Source organism: Phytophthora cinnamomi, assembly GCF_018691715.1.
Source record: "Phytophthora cinnamomi strain GKB4 chromosome Unknown Contig67, whole genome shotgun sequence".
In the NCBI taxonomy this organism is placed as follows: Eukaryota; Oomycota; class Peronosporomycetes; order Peronosporales; family Peronosporaceae; genus Phytophthora; species Phytophthora cinnamomi.
Window position 1 is genome coordinate 277,113 of NW_027151000.1, and position 20,604 is coordinate 297,716.

Below are 20,604 nucleotides of genomic sequence, written 5' to 3' on the forward strand. Positions count from 1 at the left end.
GAAGGAGCCCGAGAACCACCAGGAGCTGTCACCGAAGACTCACGGCTACCACCTCGACGGGAAGAAGACGTACGAGAGCCACGAACAGCGGAAGCTGAGTCTTCGGCGGGGCGGTGAGGTCTCTTGCCCGGGCGACTGGCGGACGGACTACGACGGAGTGACGAGGAACGAACCCGCTTTTGCGACGCCGGACGAGAAACAGAGCTTGACCGACGACGAACATGATGAGAACCGGCTTCCCTTTGCAAGGAACGCTTGCGTGAGCAACCAATCTGCGCAGCGCGTACAGCCCGGTCCGCTTCGATATCGGCAGCACGAGTTCCTGGCGTTGTCTTGTTCGCCTCAGCCGACCGCTCCTCCGACGACAACTCAACATGAGAGTCCGATTCCAGGAACGCAGCACGGGCCAGGTCAACAGCAATGGCATCCTCGGTTCGAGACGGATCCGCATTGGCCAGCATGTCCTTGAGGACCCGCCGAGTCACGTGGCTAATGTCCAGCAGGTCCCAGTTCAACTCGCCAGTCGACAAACCTGTAAAGCATGAGTCATCGGCAGAATCAGAACACAAGCCAGCACATCCAGCAACACAACGACCAGTACGAACCTTCAGAGATCAGCACGAGGACGTCTGGATCCATGTCTTCAAACTTGACATGCGCCCGAAGAGTCCTGTTGGCGCGTGTGAGCCGCTTCACCTGCTCTTGAAGGTCTTCATTTCGGCGCTGGAGGCGAGTCGACGACGAGTCATCGCCGGCACCCAAGCGAGCCAGAAGATCGTGAAGACGCTCGCTCTGTGCAGTCGACGCCGCCACAGCAGCCTTGAACACCGTCTGCTCGCGAGTGAGCTGGAGAGCCATACGCTTGCACTCGTCGTCAGCAACTCTAACGCGGTTCTCCAAGCGGGCGGCCGTCTCGGTGTGCGCATCCACGGCTCCACGAAGACCCTCCATCTTCTGGAGGTAGTGAGCCTCCAGGACCCGCAGACGCTTGACCTCTTTCTTGGAGTGCTCGAGTTCCGCGCGCGCTTGCTTGAGGAACACCATGGTGTTCTCGTGCTTGAACGACTCCCTCATCGCCGAGTTTTCGGCGGCAGCACGTGCAGCTTCAGCGGAGTGCAACTGGCCTCGCATCACGGCCAAATCCAGATTGATGTCATCGTGGACCCCCATGTTGGGCTGAGCCGCCGCCACCACGTCTTCCAGCGAGCGAGCAGCGGCCAAGCGAGAGCCCACGTGGCGGTCCCAACGAATGTTGGGACCCTGGTGCAGAGTGACATTGAGACGACCGATGAGATCCAACCGAGGACCCAACACCGCGATCACGCGCTCCGACGCCTCAGCACTGGCTTCCATGACGATTTGCTCAAAGGCCTCACGCGACACCGTGATCAGCGAGTCGTCGGTGGTGGAACGACTGGCCTCAGCGCTCGAAGTAGAGCACCGAGCAGCTAGCTCCGAAGACTGGATCGAAACTGAGTCGCCGGCAGCACTACCAACAGGCACATCAACCAGGGAGGTATCCTGAATGACAAGAAACGAAGGCAATAACCGTGAAGGTAAGCGAGAGCAGCTCAAGATCAAGGTGCCAGTCAACGAGACGTACCGAAGGAACAGCCGGAGAGGTGGCCAGAGACGCGGACGACTCAGCGGAAGCGTCCAGCGAAGCTTGGCTCGGCGCATCGCCAACAGCGAGTGAGCCCAACTCCGGAGATGACAAGACAACCTGGGAAGCAGACGCACAAAGCCGCCAAGCATCAGCATCTCACGTGAAGCTAACAGAAAGCGAGAAGACGGCAGGAAACTCACCGTGGCCGAACTGGCCGTCGACTCAGCAGCGCTCTCATCCTCAGACACCGCCGACTGCGAGGGAGCAGGAGCAGCAGGCGAACTACCAGCACCAAGCGAGCTTCCTCGACCTGGCAAAGACTGACCAAGATACCAAGATCCGGGTTAGGAGTGAAGACGGCAAGAGAACATGAAGAAGACGGCTTACCTGGAGCGAAGACCGAGATACACCGAGAGCCCTGAGGGCCGAGTTCACGGCGGACTGGGCAGCGCGCGAGGAACCAACCATGGCACAGGAGCACCCCGACGCTCACCAGCACGCGGCTCGAGTCGCGGTGGGGGCAGTTGTGGTATCGGGAAATGAAGCCGAAGCCAAAACCCAAAGGCGGGACGAGGGACGAAGAAGACTCGAGGCGCCGGCGTTAACTGGCAAGTCACAACCCATCGCCAGTCATTGGACTAAACTCCCTGATCGCTGATTGGCCTAAATAGGCCGGTGACGATGACTCGTCGACGGTCCCAAGTCAAGAGCGGGCGGTTGCAGCTCGCTAAGTACGGTGCGAACCTACTGGCAAGACCCGAACCTATGAGTCATGGGCGCCTGTCCCGAGTCGTCGGTGGCGTTTCAGCGGCCGTTTGAGTCGTCGGTAACGCCGCCACGTCGCAGAGAAAGCGCCGAAGAGTCGTGAGTTACAACTGGCGGTCCAAAAACGGACGCGTTTATACTTGATATTTGTATTGATCGATAGGAAACTTAAGAGAAGACCAGATAAGCCTTCGGGCAACAATAACAGAACAGCTTTTCCTCCCAACCACGCAAGGGCGACACCGGTGCCTGCAGTGAACGACCTGCAGCTCAAGGTAAACCTGGTAGGTAGGATTATGACTGTCGGTGGGCACATCTACTAGTGTAGCGTGTGTTCATCCCTGGCAGGGCCAAGAGTTAGTGGCCGGTGTATTGGTAGCGACGAGTCGTCGCCAGGAACTGGAGGAGCGAGAGCGCACTCCATTTATTTCTTCCCGCCGGAGTATAGCTCCGGCACCCTCGTATCACGCCGTAAAAGGCCGGGACCCTTCGTTCTGAGGGCCTGCGAGGTATATTTTGTGTGTGAAAGCGTGCTAGCCTTTGCTCGTGGCTAGTGACGCTGAGTCTTCTGTCGGTCGACTAGCGGAAGCTCGGTACACAGGGGAAACATCAACCCGGTGCAAGGGAAAGTTCCTGGGCCTTCAGGTTCTAACCCTAACAAGCCCATTGAGTCTTCGGTGACTCGGTGGGTGTTGTTGGTGGGGAAAGTGTGCCATATATAATTTAGCGCGTGTTCCTACACGACACAGGTCTCAGCTGGGAGGCTCATCCATTTCACTGATGCTATTCCGACTCCGAAGCCATGATGACTGAAGTTGACTATGGATTGGTTTGACTCCTGCGAAGTTTGGATTGTGGTCACCCCGCTGAGTTACGCTGAGCTCAGATGTCCCGGACAGACACCTGTTTATGGCTGGATGCGTGGCAGATTGAGCCGACCTGGTCTCAGAACTCGTTGCGGCTCGGCTGAGAGTCGGTCAGCTTTGGCGGTGAAGGCGCTGAAGTCTCCAAGTCTCAGCTGGAAGAACAGAAGTCCCCGGGTCTCAGCTTGGATCACTGAGACTAGCTGGTCTCAGCTGAAGCCAGTTGGCTTCAGATCTCACAACTCTGACCTTGGGTGGTTTCAGCCTGAACAGCTGGAATCTGTATGTCTCGGCTCAGATGTTTCAGCGGGATGTGCTTGGGCTCAGCGGACGCTCCGGAGTCTCAGTTTGGCGACCCAGGTCTCAGATGATGCGGACACTGGTGGACATTTATGCTGGGGGTCTCAATTGGAATCTCGCCTAAGACTATGGGGGCTCAGAGTGGCCGATGGGTACACGGTGAATGCGCGCTGCTAGAGGGTCGTGTCATCAATGATGACGGACTCATATATCAGCCGGGATGGGACCAGCTGTACCCTGTTTACGACACACTTTCGGCCAATGAGTCACCAGGGACCAGTCACTCATCACTGAAGCTTCGTTGAAGATCTGCTGAACCCATGCCTGACCACGCTGGATTTTGTTGAGCTCGGCCCGTTATTGGCTAAAACTCAGGTTAAAGAGCCGAATGCCTTAGGCACACTGGCAGCTCTCAGGATGATCTTAGCACGCTTTGTGGGTGCTCTCCGAACGGCGTTGTGCGCCCCCACTTGATAGGTCTTTGTTTGCATGAGTAATAATTAAATCAGAATCGAATTTGCCCCGACGGACGCAAGTGGGAGTGTTTCCTTGTGTAAAAGGGTGCCGATGACCGGTTCCATCAAAACTCAACTCCATATAGTCTTTTTGGGTGTGCCTCGGTGTGAGGAGGAGCTTAATTAGCTATTTTATATTATTACGTGGTCTGGACGACATTATCGACACGTATTTCGTATTTTCGGGGAGTAAGTGACTCTCCTGAGGTTTCGGCGGAGCAAGTGCGCGAGGGCTGAGATTGGCACAAGTCTTCAGTGTAGTTGCTGGATTTCGCTCATTTTGGAGCGTGATGCGCGGGCGTCCCTGGGTGCAGAGCGAGAGCCCAGACTACGGACAGGCTCAAACCGAGCCAATTTTCTCGGGGCCACTCTAGGTCTGAGGGGCGAGTGAAGACCTGTGGAAGCGGCTCTCAGCTGGAGCCGCCGGAGGAAGCGAAGAAGCTACGGAGACCAGGTCCAAGGTCTCGGAAGAGGTGGACAAGTTACGTGTGGAGTGTCGTGTTTTGTATTGGAGAAAACCCGGGGCAAATTGGGTTGGACACGTGCGAGCTGAGACCTGTTGAGTGGGGAGCAGGTTTCGTTTGGAGAGTGCTGGAGACATCTGAAGTGGGAACAAGGTTGCTGTGGCTGGCTGACGTCTGGGCCCAAAGCGTAACCCTAGGAAGAACCGTCAAGGGGATCACAAGGGAGGTGCACACGCCGCGCTTGACCAAGGACCGGAGCTGGGAAGTTTCATCCGAGCCGTTGTTGGGCTCAGCTGAGGTATTTCAGATGAGACCCCAAGACTCTGAGCCTTCTGAGCTCTAGTCCGACGTTCGGCGGTCTACGTTTATTCACGGTTCGATCTGGAAAGCCGGGAATTGGCCCGCACCTCGCCACACTGGTGTCGGTTGGGAACGGCGCTGAAGCAAGAATACCAAAACCGCGATGCTGGATGCTAGCACTTCACTTCCTTCAATGAAGTTTTCAACGACTTATACACCCTCAGAACTCGTTCTGGCCAGCTCCTTATCTTTGTACGATCCCCGGAAAGCGTCTGCTTCGATCAGAATGTCGCTGGATTCTAGCGCTACCCCTAATTGTAATCTCAGTACGGTTTTACTTAAACCAGGGCCTTACGGCGACGATGTAACGAAGGTAAACGTGGTCCGTAGCGTCAGAAGGTACAGATGGGAAGATAGCTCCGATTGGGCGATAAGATTTCGGATAGGATTGGACATAACCATAAATCAGAGTCAAATTTACCTTGGGCAATGCAAGGTGCCTTCGCCTGAAATCAGGATCGACATTGGTCCACCAAGATGTAGCAATGTAGTGGGTAGCAGATCTAGTGTCTGTGGATTAATCTGGATAATATATTGGCCAGATCCACCTTCCTGGTGAACTCCCTACGAGGGGAGATCCCAAATCACCCGTAGTTAACGACTAAGCCGGGTGGATCCTTGATTATTAACAACCCTATTTCAGCTATAGGGACGCCAAAGTGCGACCTACCAAGGAGTAACAAAGGCTAACAACACACCACAACGCAACGGGCTACCAGATCCAAGTCGGGAACTACTTGATCTGGACCAAGAACCGCAAGCAGAGTGACGATTTCCGCGCTGCTCCACCGGGTCCACGCATCTCGCCAAGCCGATCCTTCTTCACCACTTGGACACTTCGGAAGGCACTAGAGGAGGTTAGATCCAGGCGTACTGGCACGTACACAAGCTGACAAGTTCAACACAGACCACGGATTATCAGGGGGCTCTCTCCGTTAGTCTGTATCAGGGCACTGTTGGGAAGTTGGGTTAGTAATCTCGCAGATTTTGCTGATCCCACAACACCACAGCTATCCTGATACCCTGTTCCGCCTCGGTCTTGAGTGGTCCACAAAACTTGGTGTTCCCTACACCACAACCACGTTGTCGCCGATTCGCCACCTAGCGCTCCTTTATTTCAGCCTTCCGCAGTTGCGCCTCGAAAGCTTGTCTTTGGTACGAGTTCGTTTGTGCTGCCACCTTTCTCCAAAACATTTTAGGTAGGAAGTAGTAAAAGACCTTGTGCGGCGCCTTCGTTGCTTACATGACGTTTCTGAATGGTCCGCAGTAACCGTCGTACAGCTTATCGATCATAGCGTTGTTTGTAATATCAGGAGCAGTGTTGCCTCCCAACACCTCCCAACCCGAGCAGTATAGCTTCACCTTGAAAGCTCATGTGCAAACCCTCCAGCACCCTGTGGAAGCTTCATCGCCCTCACTGTTCGTGTCGAGCGGGTTGTCGCCGCTTGGTGCGACAAGATTCGAGTCCAAGACGTCAACGTAGTAAAAGCGTAGCGGCGAAGTTCCACCCATACCTTACAACACACGTCTGGCGGTTTCGTCACAAACGAAGTGGGAGTCGGCATCCACCGCCTCTGACTATCAAATCAGAGCAGAATATTACCCCCAAACCATCAGGGTCAAACCCGTCTACAGTAAGTCTAACTAGCCTATCTGTAGAGTCTGGATACGCTCGGCCGACGCGAGGTATGTCTGCCGGTGAACTTAAGGTACACTGACCGAGCGTTCGCACTGGTAAGGCCAAGAGTGAGTAGTGGCCGAGTGTTGGGAGGTAGTGAGTCCTCCCTGCACGTTTGTACGTTGTCTTGGGTGCGTGGCGTGGCCCCTTCAGTGTATTTGACCCTTTGGCCGAGGTTTCACCTTGGTGCTCCTGTAAAAGGCCTTGACCGGCCGGTACCATTCCTTTCTGAGGAAAACAGTGGGTTTAGTGCGAAAGCGTTTATGTTTATGCACCCCAGTCGTTGCTCGTGGCTGGCGGTGGCTCTACCTACCTGACCGATACTTCGACACAAGGCATATTTCCAGCCCGGTGTAAGGGATCGGACCTGGTCTTCAGGTTTAATCCCAACGATCTTCGCCGACCTTTCGAGAGAAGCGTGTGTTGTTGGTAGGACTCGTCCCATTTGTCGAGGCTGAGGGACGAGGACTCGTAAAATCGTGAATTCCTACACGACATGACCGGCGTGGCAACAGGGCGGCTGAGGGGAACCGATAAATCTCAAGTTTTCCAAAAACAAATTTGCCCGCTGCTGATCAGTGACACTTATCCCGTCTGTTTTCTTAGCCGAAAGAAATATCTAATTTAAGCATGGGGGCCAATCAAATCGGTTCTCTATGTGGAAAGGGTTGGCGACCCACTTTTTCGGCATAACCTCTTATTGAACCCATCCGCGTTCAAGGGGTTAGGTAAGCAAAAAATCTGATTCTACTGTATTGCACAAATTGTTAGTTTATCTTACGGAAGGCTTCATCTGATTCGGGCTGCGCTAGCAGCTTACATGCTATCTGAAAGAAGCACAAATGCAGTGCTGAGAGTGTTAAATCAGATGTGTTCATCCTACCCCGATCTATAATATAGATTATATATTATATAATCATAAGAAGCTATTTTAGAGGTCTAAGGCCCGTTCTCAACCGAGGCGGACGCATGCGTTTTGGGACACTTTGTGATCTGATTGGTTAACAGGACATTACAAAAAATGATACTGCACAACGCATGCGTTGGCAAGCGTTAAATACTTTTGGCCAATCAGTGCACTGCATTATTTGCATTCTCCCTCAAAGCACTCCCCCTCCTCTGACATGGCATCGGTCCGGCTTCGACGTGCTTCTCCCCCGCGCTGCACCCCCACCGCAAGGTAACGGCGTCGCTGGAAAGCTGAAGATGAGCTGTGCAGCCTTCTGGTTTGTTTGGTAGCCATCAAGCGACACCAAGCAGCACGAAAAAAAAACCAACAGTTCGAGAGCGGATTTCGTGGCGAGGGCATGCTTCTACGCTACTTAGAGATTCAGCTTTCAAAAGATACTACAGGGACTTGGTGGGTTGGACCAGCTTCGCTCACCATTGGCGGACGGGGGAGTCTTGGTCAGCTCTTCAGATATTGTTGAGTCCTGAACCACACGTAGATCACACAGAGTAACAGTACAATGATTGGATAATATTGATCAAACACTGGGCCAATCAAATTTGATCAGTTTTATTCTCAACCGAGCATACGGGGTAGGGCACGCATATACCGCACGCGTCGAGAAAAACGCTTCGGTTGAGAACCGGCCTAAGATAAATAGCAAAATACGGAAAGTGTTTATTCTGTTTCTTATGAAGTTCAAATTTACGAGTAAACTTCACTGAAATATGTTATAATATGTATCATTTTCACGCGGGATCGGGTTGCAAGTTGCGGGTCCCCGTTGCACGTTCGCGACTGACTCGCAAAAAACAAACTCAAAATCTCGAGCGTCTGTCCTAGCAGCGGGTCTGGCGCCGGTAGCGCAGCCGCCGTTAGTCTCTGCCGAAGCCCCCACGCACGCACAACGCGTAGGTGCTCGACGGGTCGGTCAAGCGAGGGCGCGGGGCGCGTTGCGAGCCGAGTGCGGACGCGCCGTTTGGACGTGAGCGCCCGCTAAGGCGTCGCCACAGTTAAAGTCGACATTAATAACAAGAAATGGTCGGTAGCAGCAGAATTTCCGTAAAAGAAAGCCACTGTCGGTAGCAGCTAGCAGCCTGTCCGCGGCGTCTCTGCGCTGCTGTCTTGCTGCCTCGTCACGCCTTCGCGCCGACAAGCGCGGGCTGGCGGAGGCTGTGCTGTAGTTGTGAGCTGTTCTGTCGCCTCTGTACCTGTGTGTGTGTGTTAATGCGCTGTCGCCGTTGCCTTTGTTGCTGTGTGTAGGTGAGAAGCCACCCCACGCAGCGGTTCCCGTTGGGTACCCGAGTGACCAAGTATTTTAACGGGTTTGCTGAGCCCTTTGAGGGCACAGTGGACGAGCATTCTGAGGTCACTGACTTCTACCACATAGCCTACGATGATGGAGACAGTGAGGAGATGACAGAGGACGACGTGGAGTCGCACCTGCTCTCTATTCCGAAGCTGCAAAAGCCACTAAGGGCCCCCAAGCCTGCCAAAACACTGAAGCTATCCAAGCCGTCCAAACCGCCTAAGACGCACAAGCCGTCTACACCCCCCGCGATGAAGAGGGCTAATAGCGACAGCGTTATTAGTGTTTCCTCATCGGTGGCGGTGGCGGCTTCTGTAACAAAAGGCAAGGGCAGGCCTAAAGTGCTGAGCCTAAATGCAAACGCCCCTGGGCTAGCGCACAGTAACAGCTTTACCGAAACCTCCAGTTCTCACATGAAGGTGACAGAATCTCTTAGCGTGTCCATCCCGGACCACGATGAAGTGGAAGAGGAAGAAGAAGAGGAAGAAGAAGAAGAGGAGGAGGAGGAAGAGGAGGAGGAGGAAGAAGAGGAGGAGGAGGAGGAAGAAGAGGAAGAAGAGGAGGAGGAAGTGGAGGAAGAAGTGGCAGATAATGAGGCCGGCGACGAGGGGGAAGATGGTACTGCAGAAGAAATTAACCAATTGATTGGCAAACCTGTGGAGAGAACAGTCACCAAGGAAGGATGCGGTATTGACGTTGTGCAAGGTGCTGTTTCTAGCTATTTCCCAGCTACAAAGATGTTTCGGGTTATGTACTTCGATGGGGAATGTTGTGATCTTACGTACAAGGAAGTGTTCAACAGTATTCCGGTGGATTTGCGTCCAGTTGGGAGCTCTGGTAAAAGAAAACGACAAGAGGAAACGACGACGTCAGCAAACGGAAAGAAAAATGGTTTACCGTCTGCTCCCTCTGCATCTCCTAAGCGGCCTAAAACTCTCGACTTGAACGTATCAACTTCTACTGGCAAACCTGCAAGCCGATCCAAGCAATGTCCCACAGCTAGCTCACCGTCATCGGGTGCTTTATCACCAATGAGTCCAGTCGTTCGCGATACAGACATGCTAGCAGTTGATAATGTCGAGTTCAACATCGTTCGCAAGGTGCTATTTATCATCGTGAGCACTATCAACAGCACCATGATGGAGACGCAGTTGGATATTCTGTCCTCATCGAACTTGAAGGTAAGGAACCACATCGAGAAGTATGGTTTATTGCCCCACATCTCACTGTAATTACTACCCCCTAGGATAAAGAAGCACTCGAGGTGTTCGTGCGGAAGGATGGACTGGTGTCGCTGGCAGATCTTCTTGCCAAATGGGAAGATCAGGTCGAAGCCGAGCAAGGGGTATTGCTCATCCTTAAGGTACATAATAGTTTCAGCGGATGGGTGTGCTTGTCGCTTGTAGTGCCTGACCATGATGCATTCGAACAGGCTCTAGCGGTGATGCCAGGCGTGACACGCGAAGCGATTATGGAAAGCAAGATAGGAAAGAAAGTGAGAAGCGTTGAAAAGCGTGGCTCCTTCCAGGATTCTACGATACCTTGTCTTGCTACCTGGGTTATTCAGAAGTTGAAAACGGACGCTGGTATCCAGCCAGAAGTCCAAGACTCAAGTAAGAGTGTTACCAGCAAGTCTGAAGGTGATAAAGAGAACCACTCTCGCGGATCGAGCTCTCCCAGACGAACCACTCCGACCCCACACCGTGAAGACCACAAACGTGATGAACGGTCTGCCTCAGCAAAGCCGACCAACAGCACGCGCAAGGGGGATACTCGACCAATCACAGGAAAGGCCACCAGTATCTCGAATGGCAATGGTCCTGCACTGAAGCGATCCAACTCGGCAAGCCATCTGTTGAAGCTGATGAGTGAGCTCAATCTCTTTACTTTCGGTGGGGTTTGCATCCACTGACACTTTAGTTACACTGTTTTTCTATGTAGACTCTCGCAATGGCAGGGACACGACCACTTCTCGCCACGAGCGAGACATTTTCGGCAACGTTGTGTCTAACCAGAGTAAGCGAAGACTAGGGACGGCACACAATTGGCGAGCGCGGCGCTCGACAGTGGTGTTAGATCAAGTTAGCAAGCGACTAACCGACAATGCCCAAGAAGTTGAGGTTCTAAAGACAGCCAAGGTTGAAGAAGAAGACTGGCAGCCCTCCAAGATCTCGTTTGCTGAGCAACTATTCGTCTGTCCGTTCGATAAGGAGGTGGAAGTCTCCAAGTTACGCAACTTCCGCCTACTCGGATCGACTAAGGCTCCAGAGTTCCCACCTGTAAAGGCACACTCAGGGCCGCTGCGATCGATTCTTCGAGTAAGGCTGCCTCCCCGCGAATCGCAAGATAACCGTATTGTGCCGCGTAGCAGCGAAGGCGATCCTGGCTTGGCACCACCTACTGTGCAGTCGACTGTTAGGCCTGCGCTGGAACCAATTGTGGTGCCTCCTGCTTCTGGCGAAGCGTCTGAAGATGGAACAGCTGAATCGCCAATGTTTGACACGTCGAAGCTGGCCAAGGTCGTCAGTCCGACTGAGAAGAGGAAGCAGGGCTTTTCTCCCCCTCCTTGTATCCCAGCTTCAGAACAGCCACCGTTGGATTTTACCGATGATGCCGAGAGGGTTGAGGATGATGAAGCTTCGGCAATTGATAACAGCGACGAGAAAGCAGAGCCTGGTTTGGAGGAGGAAACAACGCCGCCAGCACCAGTTCTGTCTCCGATTGTTTCTGAAGATTCATCCTCAGAGGAGGGTGAGGTGTCGTCAAGCAATGCTGGCGATAGCGCTTCGAAGGCAGAAATGGCAACCCCATCCAGCTGCTCCACTGGGCCAAAGGATGGCGGGGCTTCCGCTATGGAGTCTCCTGTTCAGCAAGCCACCACCACTTCGGCTTGACTATGCTAGCAATGCGTTAATCGTGTCTAGTAAGATAATGCAATTCTACTAACATCTTTCGTAGTATTCGGACTTGTGATACCTGGCACGTGAGTCATCACTGTACGGTACTCCAGGCTGGGTTTACTGCTTCTTCTCTAGGAGAATGTTGAGCTGGTTGTACAGTGACTCCTCCTTCTTCCTGTTGATCGAGTCTTGCATGCGCTGCAGCGTCGCAAACATCTTGGCCTTCGTAACTTCATCAAACCGATCAAGGTGATCGAAGCACTGCAGCAATGGGTAAACAGACATTTGGTTTACTTTGCCAATCTTCGCGAACACCTCCACCATGACATCGAGACCCTCGTCTGTGGCCAGCGAGAAATCGCGGATCTGCGATAACGAGCGAGTCACTGCACGACCGTGGCTTGACTGCGCAGAGTTGAAGCTCGGGTTCGTCAACAATGCCAGGATTTGCTTGCCCACGTCTTTCGAGTCGAGGCTGCTTACGATGCTGATATACTTCGTCAGCATGTCGGGCGCCTTGCTCCACTCTGTGAAAACTTCTTCCTGGACCATAGCGCGGTCTGAAAAATGTCCGTCTTCGAGAACCATACGGAAGCCGATGGCCTTTTCACTAGCGAAGGTCGAGTTTCTCAAAAGGTCCAGAGCTAGTGTCGCCGGCGCAACCGTTGGAGCAACTTGTAGCGTTGAGCTGAGAACAGGGGGCTTGCCTCCAGCCTCGATGAGCAACAGAAGGTGGCGCTTCAAGGCACGCTGCTGGAACTGTTCGGAATGAGGACCAGGCCACGATTCCTGACACAGCTTCGTGTATGCAGATTCGATTTGTTTGGAATACTTTGTCCACACAGCCTGTAGCAATGCAGTGGTTGCACTGTTGATCGCCAAGTAGTGGTGACTCAATTCGTCAAAGTTCGGGATGGTCTTCGCTTCTCCCAACGTTAGCGCACGTGCAGACGGAGTCAGCTCGTCCGAGAACAGGATGGAGCCGTGCAGCTCCACGAATTCAGGAGAAATCTCCACCTGCTTGTCACCCTTCAGCAGTCCCATAATCACCTTCGCCTTCTCCGTATCCGCCACAGCGCGGTAGGCCTGGTACTTGTTGACAGCATCCGGGTCAGACAGCGCCTGCTTCGTGAGTCGGGCAATGGATGGGTTAGTCAGCTTCGTCTTGCCGAAGAACGACCAACCGCGAGCAAAGGACAGGAAGTCCGGTTCCTCTGCCACATCCGGGATCACGAGCTTTGCGTCTTTCGTCTTCACGAGGAACACACCGTTCTTCAGAGACTTGCCATCCTTGACAAGCGACCAGTCGATCGGAATCTCCCACGGACCGTTGTTTTCGGCGGGCTTGTCCTCGAAACCAGTCTGAGAGATTTCCACAACGTATTCCTTCGAAGCACCATTGTACTCCGTCGAGTACGTCACCTCAGGGTGCCCGGGGCGGTTCAACCACGTCTTGGCCAGATTCTGCAGATTCAACCCAGAGCATTCCTCCATGCACTTGATCCACTCCATGGTCGTGGCATTGCCGAAAGCGTATTTCGTGTGGTACTTGTCGAGTGCTTTGTGAAAAGTAGCCTCACCCAGAAGCAGCTCCACCATGCGCACAAATTCGGGAGCCTTCGAGTACGTCACGACGGAAACTAGCTCTTGCGTCTGGTTGAATCCCTGCGGCTCAACAGACAGAGACGTCGCCGACTTGTCCTGCGCAAGAGGCCCAATGGCCGGAGTGAACATGTACACGACTTCGCTCAGGCGGCTGTAGTCCTCACCAAAGATTGCCGCAGCGCGCTTGCGCTCCATGTGCACCGTGACAGCCTCGTTCAGCCAAATCTCGAATGGAGACTGGCCGGTCACCTGACTGCCGTTAATGTTGTGGTAGTACTCGTGAACCTTCACGTGCTCCATGTACTCGTACGACTTGTCGTCCATGCGGCAGCTGGGGCACAGGCACGAGCTAACGATGGTGGTGTTGCCGACGTTCTCCATGCCACCGTAGTACGAGTTCTCCATCGCGATCTCGCGGTACACAGCACCGGTGTACTTGTAGCCGGTCTTCTTCCACACCTTCAGCAGCTCCTTCAGCTCCGCGCGAACCGCAGCCAGACGCGCAGCGTCCGGGACACTCAGCGGAGTCTTCGCGTACTCCTCATTCGGTCCAAGACACAGCTCGCCCTCCTTGGCCTTAAGGGCCTCGCGTTCTTCCAGCAGCTCGTACATACGCTTGCGTTCATCGTGGTGCTCGCAAGCCTCCGGACCCAGACTCACCATCACCCACAGCACCGAGTCGTGCAGCATCTTGACAGCAGCCTTGGCGTCCGCCGGCTCGAAGTAGCCCGGGAACGCCAGGATCTCCAGCAGTGTCGTGTCGCCGTCCGGGAACTCCAGCGTGCGGCGGAACGTCTCGTACGTGCCCACACCCAGGAAGAACAGGTACGGCGCCATGTTCACCTTGTGGTTGTAGTACTTGAGCACATGGCGGGACGAGTCCTCCTCGCCGAGCACTTCGGACGCAGGGTGGAAGATCGGCACCCCAGCCCCCGTGTGGTATCCTGGCGCAAGGTCTCCGTTCGTGATGATGTTCGTGTAGCGCGTTCCCGCCACAATGGTGGTGGTGTAGTAGGCCTTGGCGTCCATCGTGTCGATGCACGGCACGATGCGCTGGAAGCCGTGCTGCTGGCACTGCGTGATGATGGTCTTGGGGGCGCCCTCGGGCGTGTAGTCGAAGTACAGGCCCTCCAGGATGTTCTCGGTGGGGGTGGCCACCGACACGGTGCGGATCACGAACTCCTCTCCAGACTGCACGGGCTTCTCAAACTTGACAACGAGGAAGTGGTCGTCCGTGTCCACGTCGAACTGCAGCGCGCGGGGCTGCGCGAAGCTCTGCACGTGCGCCACGAAGTCCTTCTGGTCGCCCAGCGGCGTGAACTCATCCAGCTGCTCCACCGACAGGATCTGCAGCTCCTTCGCGTTCAGCTTGAGCTCCGTGAGCGGCTGCGCGCCCTCGTGCTTGAGCGTCGTCTGCAGCGTCACCTTCACCTCGTTCTCCGTCATGTCGAACACCATGTCGAAGTGCAGCGGTTTGGTGGCCAGCGGCTGGAAGTCCTGCCGCGTGAAGCGGTACCTCTTCCTGGCCGCCTCCAGCTGCTTGACGGCCGCTTTCGCCGCCTCCCCATCCCCGTTCACGTCCTCCGTAGCGCCCCCTCCAGTTTGGGAGGAGAAGTGAAGCGCCCCACCGATTCGCGTCCGACTGTCAATGACACGCCAAGACTTCGAGGCTGTCGATGGGGAATCGGTGCTGGATTTAAGCCCCGACGTCAGAGCGGACAGACAGCGAGTGTTGCTTGTCAACCGGCGCGCGGACGGCGCCTTGGAGCGCAACAACGCACGCGCAGAAGAGCGCGACGATCGTGCGAGCATCGCCATCGTCATGCTCGGCGACGTGCGGAGCTGATCCCCTCGAGTTTTGACCAATAGCAAGTGGCTCGACTTTGACCAGCAAACTAGCAAAGGCAACAATCCTGACGGTGTTGAGTGAACGCTGACTATTAACGGTCGGAAGCAAAGCGTGATGACTTTCGACTAGACAGATACAAGTGCATGTCGTTGGTTTTACCACTTCGAGTTTTGCGCCAATCATGGCAGCACCGGTAGGGTTGAGGTGCTGTCCCAGCGTGTTGAGACCTTGAATGTGGTGACGAAAGGTGGCAAGGACGTCCAGAAGGTGACGGAGCGCTATCTGCGTGGTGACTTGAGCTGTTCGTTGCCGCTGTGCTCGTTATGCAGTGCCGAACCTGACACCATGACGGCGGCGAGAGTGGTGAAGCGAACCAAGACGGTGTTGGCCGAGTCGCCCCGGAACGGAGTGTACCTGCTTCCGTCCATGAGGACGGTTTTGCTGCGCGTGGACGTCTTGGAGTTCTCGGTGAAAGATAAAGTGGATGCCACGGAAGGGCAAGAAGTCTTTGCGGACGTTTTGGTACTCGAGACTGTGTGGGAGTATGTCAAGAGACAAGATCTGGGGCCTACAACAGGCTCAAAGGTATTATAACGAACCAGGGCAGACGCTTTGTGCCGTTCGCAAATGAACACCATCGAGCATGCTTTGTGGGGAAGAAGGTGGCGCTGCCGAGAGGGTATGAGAATGACGACACAACTGAGGTGTGTCGAGAAAGTGATACGGACCGCAACGAGAGGGCTGTAGCCACGGCATGGAAATGGTACGCGAATAATTTGAAGGAGCTCCGACCAGACGACGCCAGGGTTTTGTTTCTGTCTCATGATGCTGAGGACTTGAAGCGCGCCGAGAAGTATGGAGTTACTGGGGGCAGAACCATTGCAGAGTTCTTGGAGCCTGTGATCGCCAAGTTTCCCGAGTTGCAAAATTTGTTGTCAATATCAACGGCCGAGGAGAAGGAATTAAAGGCGGAAGGGTGAGCAGAGCAGCTGAACGCGGCAGCAAGCAGCAACTACATCCTGATTACTTGGAAGTGAGGAAAATAGTGGCAGGCATCAAGACCAAGAGATTTTACAATGGGACAATTCGATGGGATCACCGGCTTGCAGGTCATGTAGTGATTCACGGAACACCTGGTGTGAAGATCTCCATTGTTGTGGAGGGTTGGAAACACATTAATCGTGCTATTGATGGCGATAAGGTTGCCATTCAACTACTGCCGAAAACCCAGTGGAAGTTGACACCCGACTTGTGTCCCGATGCTGGTGCAAACGCTGGTACTGCGTCCACCGCCGATCTACACGCACTTCACGTCCCGATGCGTCGCTACGCTGACGTGATGGTGCATCGCTCGTTAGCTGCGGCCATTGGTATTGCTCGAATTCCAAGCTGTCTCGACAGCGAGACGCAAACTCGTGAGCTTTGCGAGCACCTGAATAAGCGCCACAACGCATCTCAGCGCGCTCGCAGAGCCTTTATTAGCTTGCATGCATGCCTCCATTTCCAGCAGTATCCCACACGGATGAATGCAGAGATTACGAAAGTCAAAAGCGATGGTATCCGCGTGGAGTTGCTGCGTTTCGGGATCGAAAGAATGATCTTCTTGTGTGACAAGACTGACACGACTGAAGATGCCCCCCCCCCCCCCCCCCCCCAGCTCGACACCATTCAGCAAACGCTCACACTGAACAGCCGTAAGTTGCAGGTGTTTGATCGGGTGCGCGTCAAGGTTTACACAATTCAACCTATTGGGAGAAGCCTCAAGCTGAAGGTGGATTTGTTAGACGAGCATGACAAGGACAGAGATGTCAAACACAAAGAGTGGAGGAAAGCTGAAGCGAACTTGCTCGCAATTCTAAGAGGATTTAAGTAAGTTAACGCAAATTTAAAAGAGGTTTGAAAGCAGGTATTAGCATAACGCGCCTTCAACCTGCTTTTGTGGTTTCGACCAATGGCGAGTGATCAAGTACGTCAGTTGAGACTTGTGTCTCTTCGTGCACAACCTACACTTGCTGTACCAGTCTCTCAAGTGCGGCCATGAAGCCTTCCAGCGCGTAATTCCTGTTCCAAGCACTGGGACTCATTGTTGCAATGTCATTGAGCCGCACAAACAGCAAGTCTGGGGCCAGCGGCAGTGGCAGATCTGGCGACGTGGGAGCCACGCCCTACCTCCAGCAGCTCCGTCGACAGCTCTCGAGCCTCGGCTCTTCGCAGAAGCCACAGCGCAGATCGACTCAACCGCCAGGACCTGCTGCGGAGAAGAGTGCGGCTATTTGTTCAGCTGTGCAGTTAGCTTTGTTGGAGCCGCTGGCAGCTGTTCAACTTGAGGTGAACGATGTGAGCTGCGCGCGGCTGCAATACAGACTCTTGGGCACCAAGCGCTACTGGTACAGGTCGGTGAAGCAGGAGAAGCAGGGCAAGATCCTCTGGGAGGTGAAGATCTACCAGATATGCTGTCGAAAGTCTACAGTCGATACACTTCTCAAGTGCACATGGCACACCATGCCTCGACTCGCCGGTGAAGATGTCGTGATCAAGTCCGTCGGCTTCTTCGACACAGAGAAAGCGGCGATGACGGCGCTTGAAGCCGCTGTCAAGGCACGCGACGTCACTAATCCATTGACAGGCTTAAGCATGCGAAAAAGCGAGCTTCCTATGGAGCTGGTCAAGTACTTCCAAGTGGTGGTTGTGTCGGACAGGTTCCAGAGGAAGTCGCAGAACGAGCGGCTCGATATGATCTTTGGACTCTTGCTCAACGCGACGCCACGTGCTGCCAATGCACAGGAAGATGTTTACGCAAGGCTTGCCTATCAGCAAACCCAAACTCTGTGGCCAACGACCGGATCTCAGCTGCGAGGTTTCTCGATAGTTAGTGACAACGTGATCGCGATGCCGATATGGAGATCTGTGGCTTGTCATTTCATTATCTGTGCGAAGACGCCTGCACAATGGAAAGCTGGTCGAAATAAACAAGAAATGGAGCGGTCATTCACCGAGCGATTCGGCCTGAGTCACCTGGCCAACGACCGAGCGTTTAATGTGAACCAAGGGGTGCTTCCCGTATCGCGTGGGCTGGCTGAGTTAGTATCCTTGAACCAAGAGGAGCTGATTTCCAAGCACAAGACAGAGTCTGTGCCACACTTTTATCATGGCCTTCCGGATGAAGTGAAGCGCATGATTGCAGAGGAGCAAGCCAAAATGGACCATGGAAGAGCAGAATCCCTTGCTTTCCAGAAACTTGCAAAAAACACCGAGGGCGCCTTCATCAAGAAATATCTAAAACGTCGACGCGAGTATTTGGTGGTGGCCGTCAAGCTGCAGCAGTTGTATCGAAGCAATATGCACAGTAAAACCTTACGGAGGTGCTTTCGTCGGCACTTAGGTGCGCTTGCTCTTCAGCGCTTATTTCGTGGGCATCAAAGGAGGAAGTACGCGAGAGCATACTTCCGCGTTGTTACGTGTGCTGTGCTAATCATTCAATCTGTGTTTCGATCGTACAAATCAAGACAAGAAACTAAGGCGATGCGAATTCGATATCAGTACGCAACTCTGAACCTTCAAAGGGTTTATCGAGGATTCGTCGGAAGGCAACGTGTTTGGCGGATACGTCAACTACAGGCTCATGCGGTCATGACGCAGAAACTTGTGCGAGGGTTCATGGGGCGTCGCAGAGCCAATAGAATTTTCCTTGCCAAGCACAAGCAACAAGTCGTCATTCCTGCGTGTATACTTATACAGCGCATTTGGCGTGGCCATCGCGAACGATTGTTTGTTAAAGCTAAACGGCAGGCGAGAGAGAGGGTACGCGTGCATTTACCCGCTGCACTTCGCATTGAGACGTTGCTTCGAGGCTTCTTAGCTCGGCGTTTAGTGAAGAAATTTCGTGCAGCCAATGAAGCTGCCAGGGTCATTCAGAAGTTCTGGCGTTCCCGCCGATACTTTCAAAAGTGGATGGAGCTCATGGAGTTACGACGAATGGACCGGATGGCCTCACACATTGGATCTATTGCTCGTGGGATTCTCGCGAGGAAGTTTATCCAGCGCGAGAAGCGGAAAAGATATCACCGCCGCGTGTTGGAACCATCCGCCGCGAGAATTCAACGCGTATTTCGCGGCTATATTGTGCGAAAGCGGCTTGAAGACACACGCGACCAGATCGAAGCTGCCATTACGCTGCAGCAAATGTGGCGCTCTAGATCCACTGTCAAGACAATCAAAGAGAAGCTGCGCGGCTTTCGACTCATGCTTCGGGAGTCCGCTGCCGGAAAAATCCAACGCTGCTATCTCTGCTATCGAGCCCGCCAGGAGCTGAACTTCCGCCGTCTTACACATCAAGCTTGTTTCGGAAAAGCTGCACTTGCGGTTCAAGCTGCGTGGAGGAGCTTCTGCAGCCGAAAACAACTGAAAGAATTCCGCTTCTGCTCACTGATCGAACGAAAAGCGTGTTCGCTCACTCAGGCAAAAGAAGACCGTGAGATGATCGAATTCGACTTATTCGATGCGCGTGCAGATTTGAAGCGCGTAATGAAGTACAAAGCAAAAACGTTCCGGCGCATCAAGGAGATGAGAGAAATGCGGATCGAGTGGGAGCGGCGCCAACCGATAGTTGAAAAAGAGTTGAGTCAGCTCACAGAAGAAGACCTGGATCGAGGCTGGGGTGAAGCGTTTGAGACTGAGAAGCATGTCCTGCATTTTAGTCTAGAGCTTAGTGTGGAAGATATTCTTTCCAAGAAGCAGCAGGTGCGAGAGTACGAAGAAGAAATTGAAGACCTGCGCATCGAGCTGGAGGATCTGGAGCGAGACATGGAGGAGTGCATCTTGAACGAAACCGTGGAGCTGGAGTCTTACCGCGACATGGAGCTGCAGCGAGCGGGTAGTCTATTCGCTGACGAAAAGGCTCGAAGAGTGCGGCTGCAGCGTATTCGGTGGGGCACGAGGAATGTGCGCAAGCACGTCATCATGCGCGAGCGCCAAGACTTGCAAGTATTTGCAAAGGAAGCTCTAGCAAAGCGACAAGTCGAAGAGCTAAGTGTGCTGGCGTTCGAGAAGAAGAAATTCGTGAAGCATAAACTTGAGCAGGCGGTTGAAGACGCTGCACGGGCACGAGCTAAGCAGAACGAGGTGATGATGGAGATGAAGCGCGATTCGGACCTTCTCCATGGATTCAATGAGGCTGTCCAGCGGATGCAGACAATCACTCAGGATTTCTCGTTTCAATATCGGTTGCCGAAAACGGATCTGCGAGAAGATCCCGAGTCGGCAATGTGCTCTGACTGCGGGCGAATCACTTGCGATTGCCATCTAAGGAACAACGAGGAAGCTGACGAAGATGGAACAAGCACAGGGATCTCAAAGCACCTGGACGTGAGCAACGCAATGATTAACGCAAGAAGCAGAAACAGGTTGGCCAGACGTTGGCGATACCAAGATTGATTCATGGC

At 53.8% G+C, this 20,604-nt stretch overlaps 4 protein-coding genes across 4 annotated transcripts; 3 read left to right on the forward strand and 1 right to left on the reverse strand.

Annotated features, from left to right (window-relative positions):
• Positions 1-8,538: 8,538 nt before the first annotated feature.
• IUM83_09391 (uncharacterized protein) lies at positions 8,539-11,703 on the forward strand (the record flags this gene model as incomplete). Its single annotated transcript, XM_067933832.1, has 7 exons — positions 8,539-8,541; positions 8,764-9,427; positions 9,515-9,646; positions 9,851-9,990; positions 10,056-10,172; positions 10,242-10,677; positions 10,751-11,703. 7 exons carry the CDS (start codon positions 8,539-8,541, stop codon positions 11,701-11,703), a joined length of 2,445 nt encoding a protein of 814 aa, XP_067786644.1.
• A 123-nt stretch (positions 11,704-11,826) lies between these two features.
• IUM83_09392 (membrane alanine aminopeptidase) lies at positions 11,827-15,138 on the reverse strand (the record flags this gene model as incomplete). The annotated part of the gene is made up of 1 exon (XM_067933833.1): positions 11,827-15,138. The coding sequence occupies one exon, from the start codon at positions 15,136-15,138 to the stop codon at positions 11,827-11,829; it is 3,312 nt and encodes a 1,103-aa protein (XP_067786603.1).
• A 370-nt stretch (positions 15,139-15,508) lies between these two features.
• On the forward strand, positions 15,509-16,143 carry IUM83_09393 (putative exosome complex exonuclease RRP44; the record flags this gene model as incomplete). The annotated part of the gene is made up of 2 exons (XM_067933834.1): positions 15,509-15,748; positions 15,823-16,143. The coding sequence occupies 2 exons, from the start codon at positions 15,509-15,511 to the stop codon at positions 16,141-16,143; spliced, it is 561 nt and encodes a 186-aa protein (XP_067786646.1).
• A 1,111-nt stretch (positions 16,144-17,254) lies between these two features.
• Positions 17,255-20,596, forward strand: IUM83_09394 (carbon catabolite repressor protein; the record flags this gene model as incomplete). Its single annotated transcript, XM_067933835.1, has 2 exons — positions 17,255-17,930; positions 19,674-20,596. 2 exons carry the CDS (start codon positions 17,255-17,257, stop codon positions 20,594-20,596), a joined length of 1,599 nt encoding a protein of 532 aa, XP_067786648.1.
• Positions 20,597-20,604: the final 8 nt, after the last annotated feature.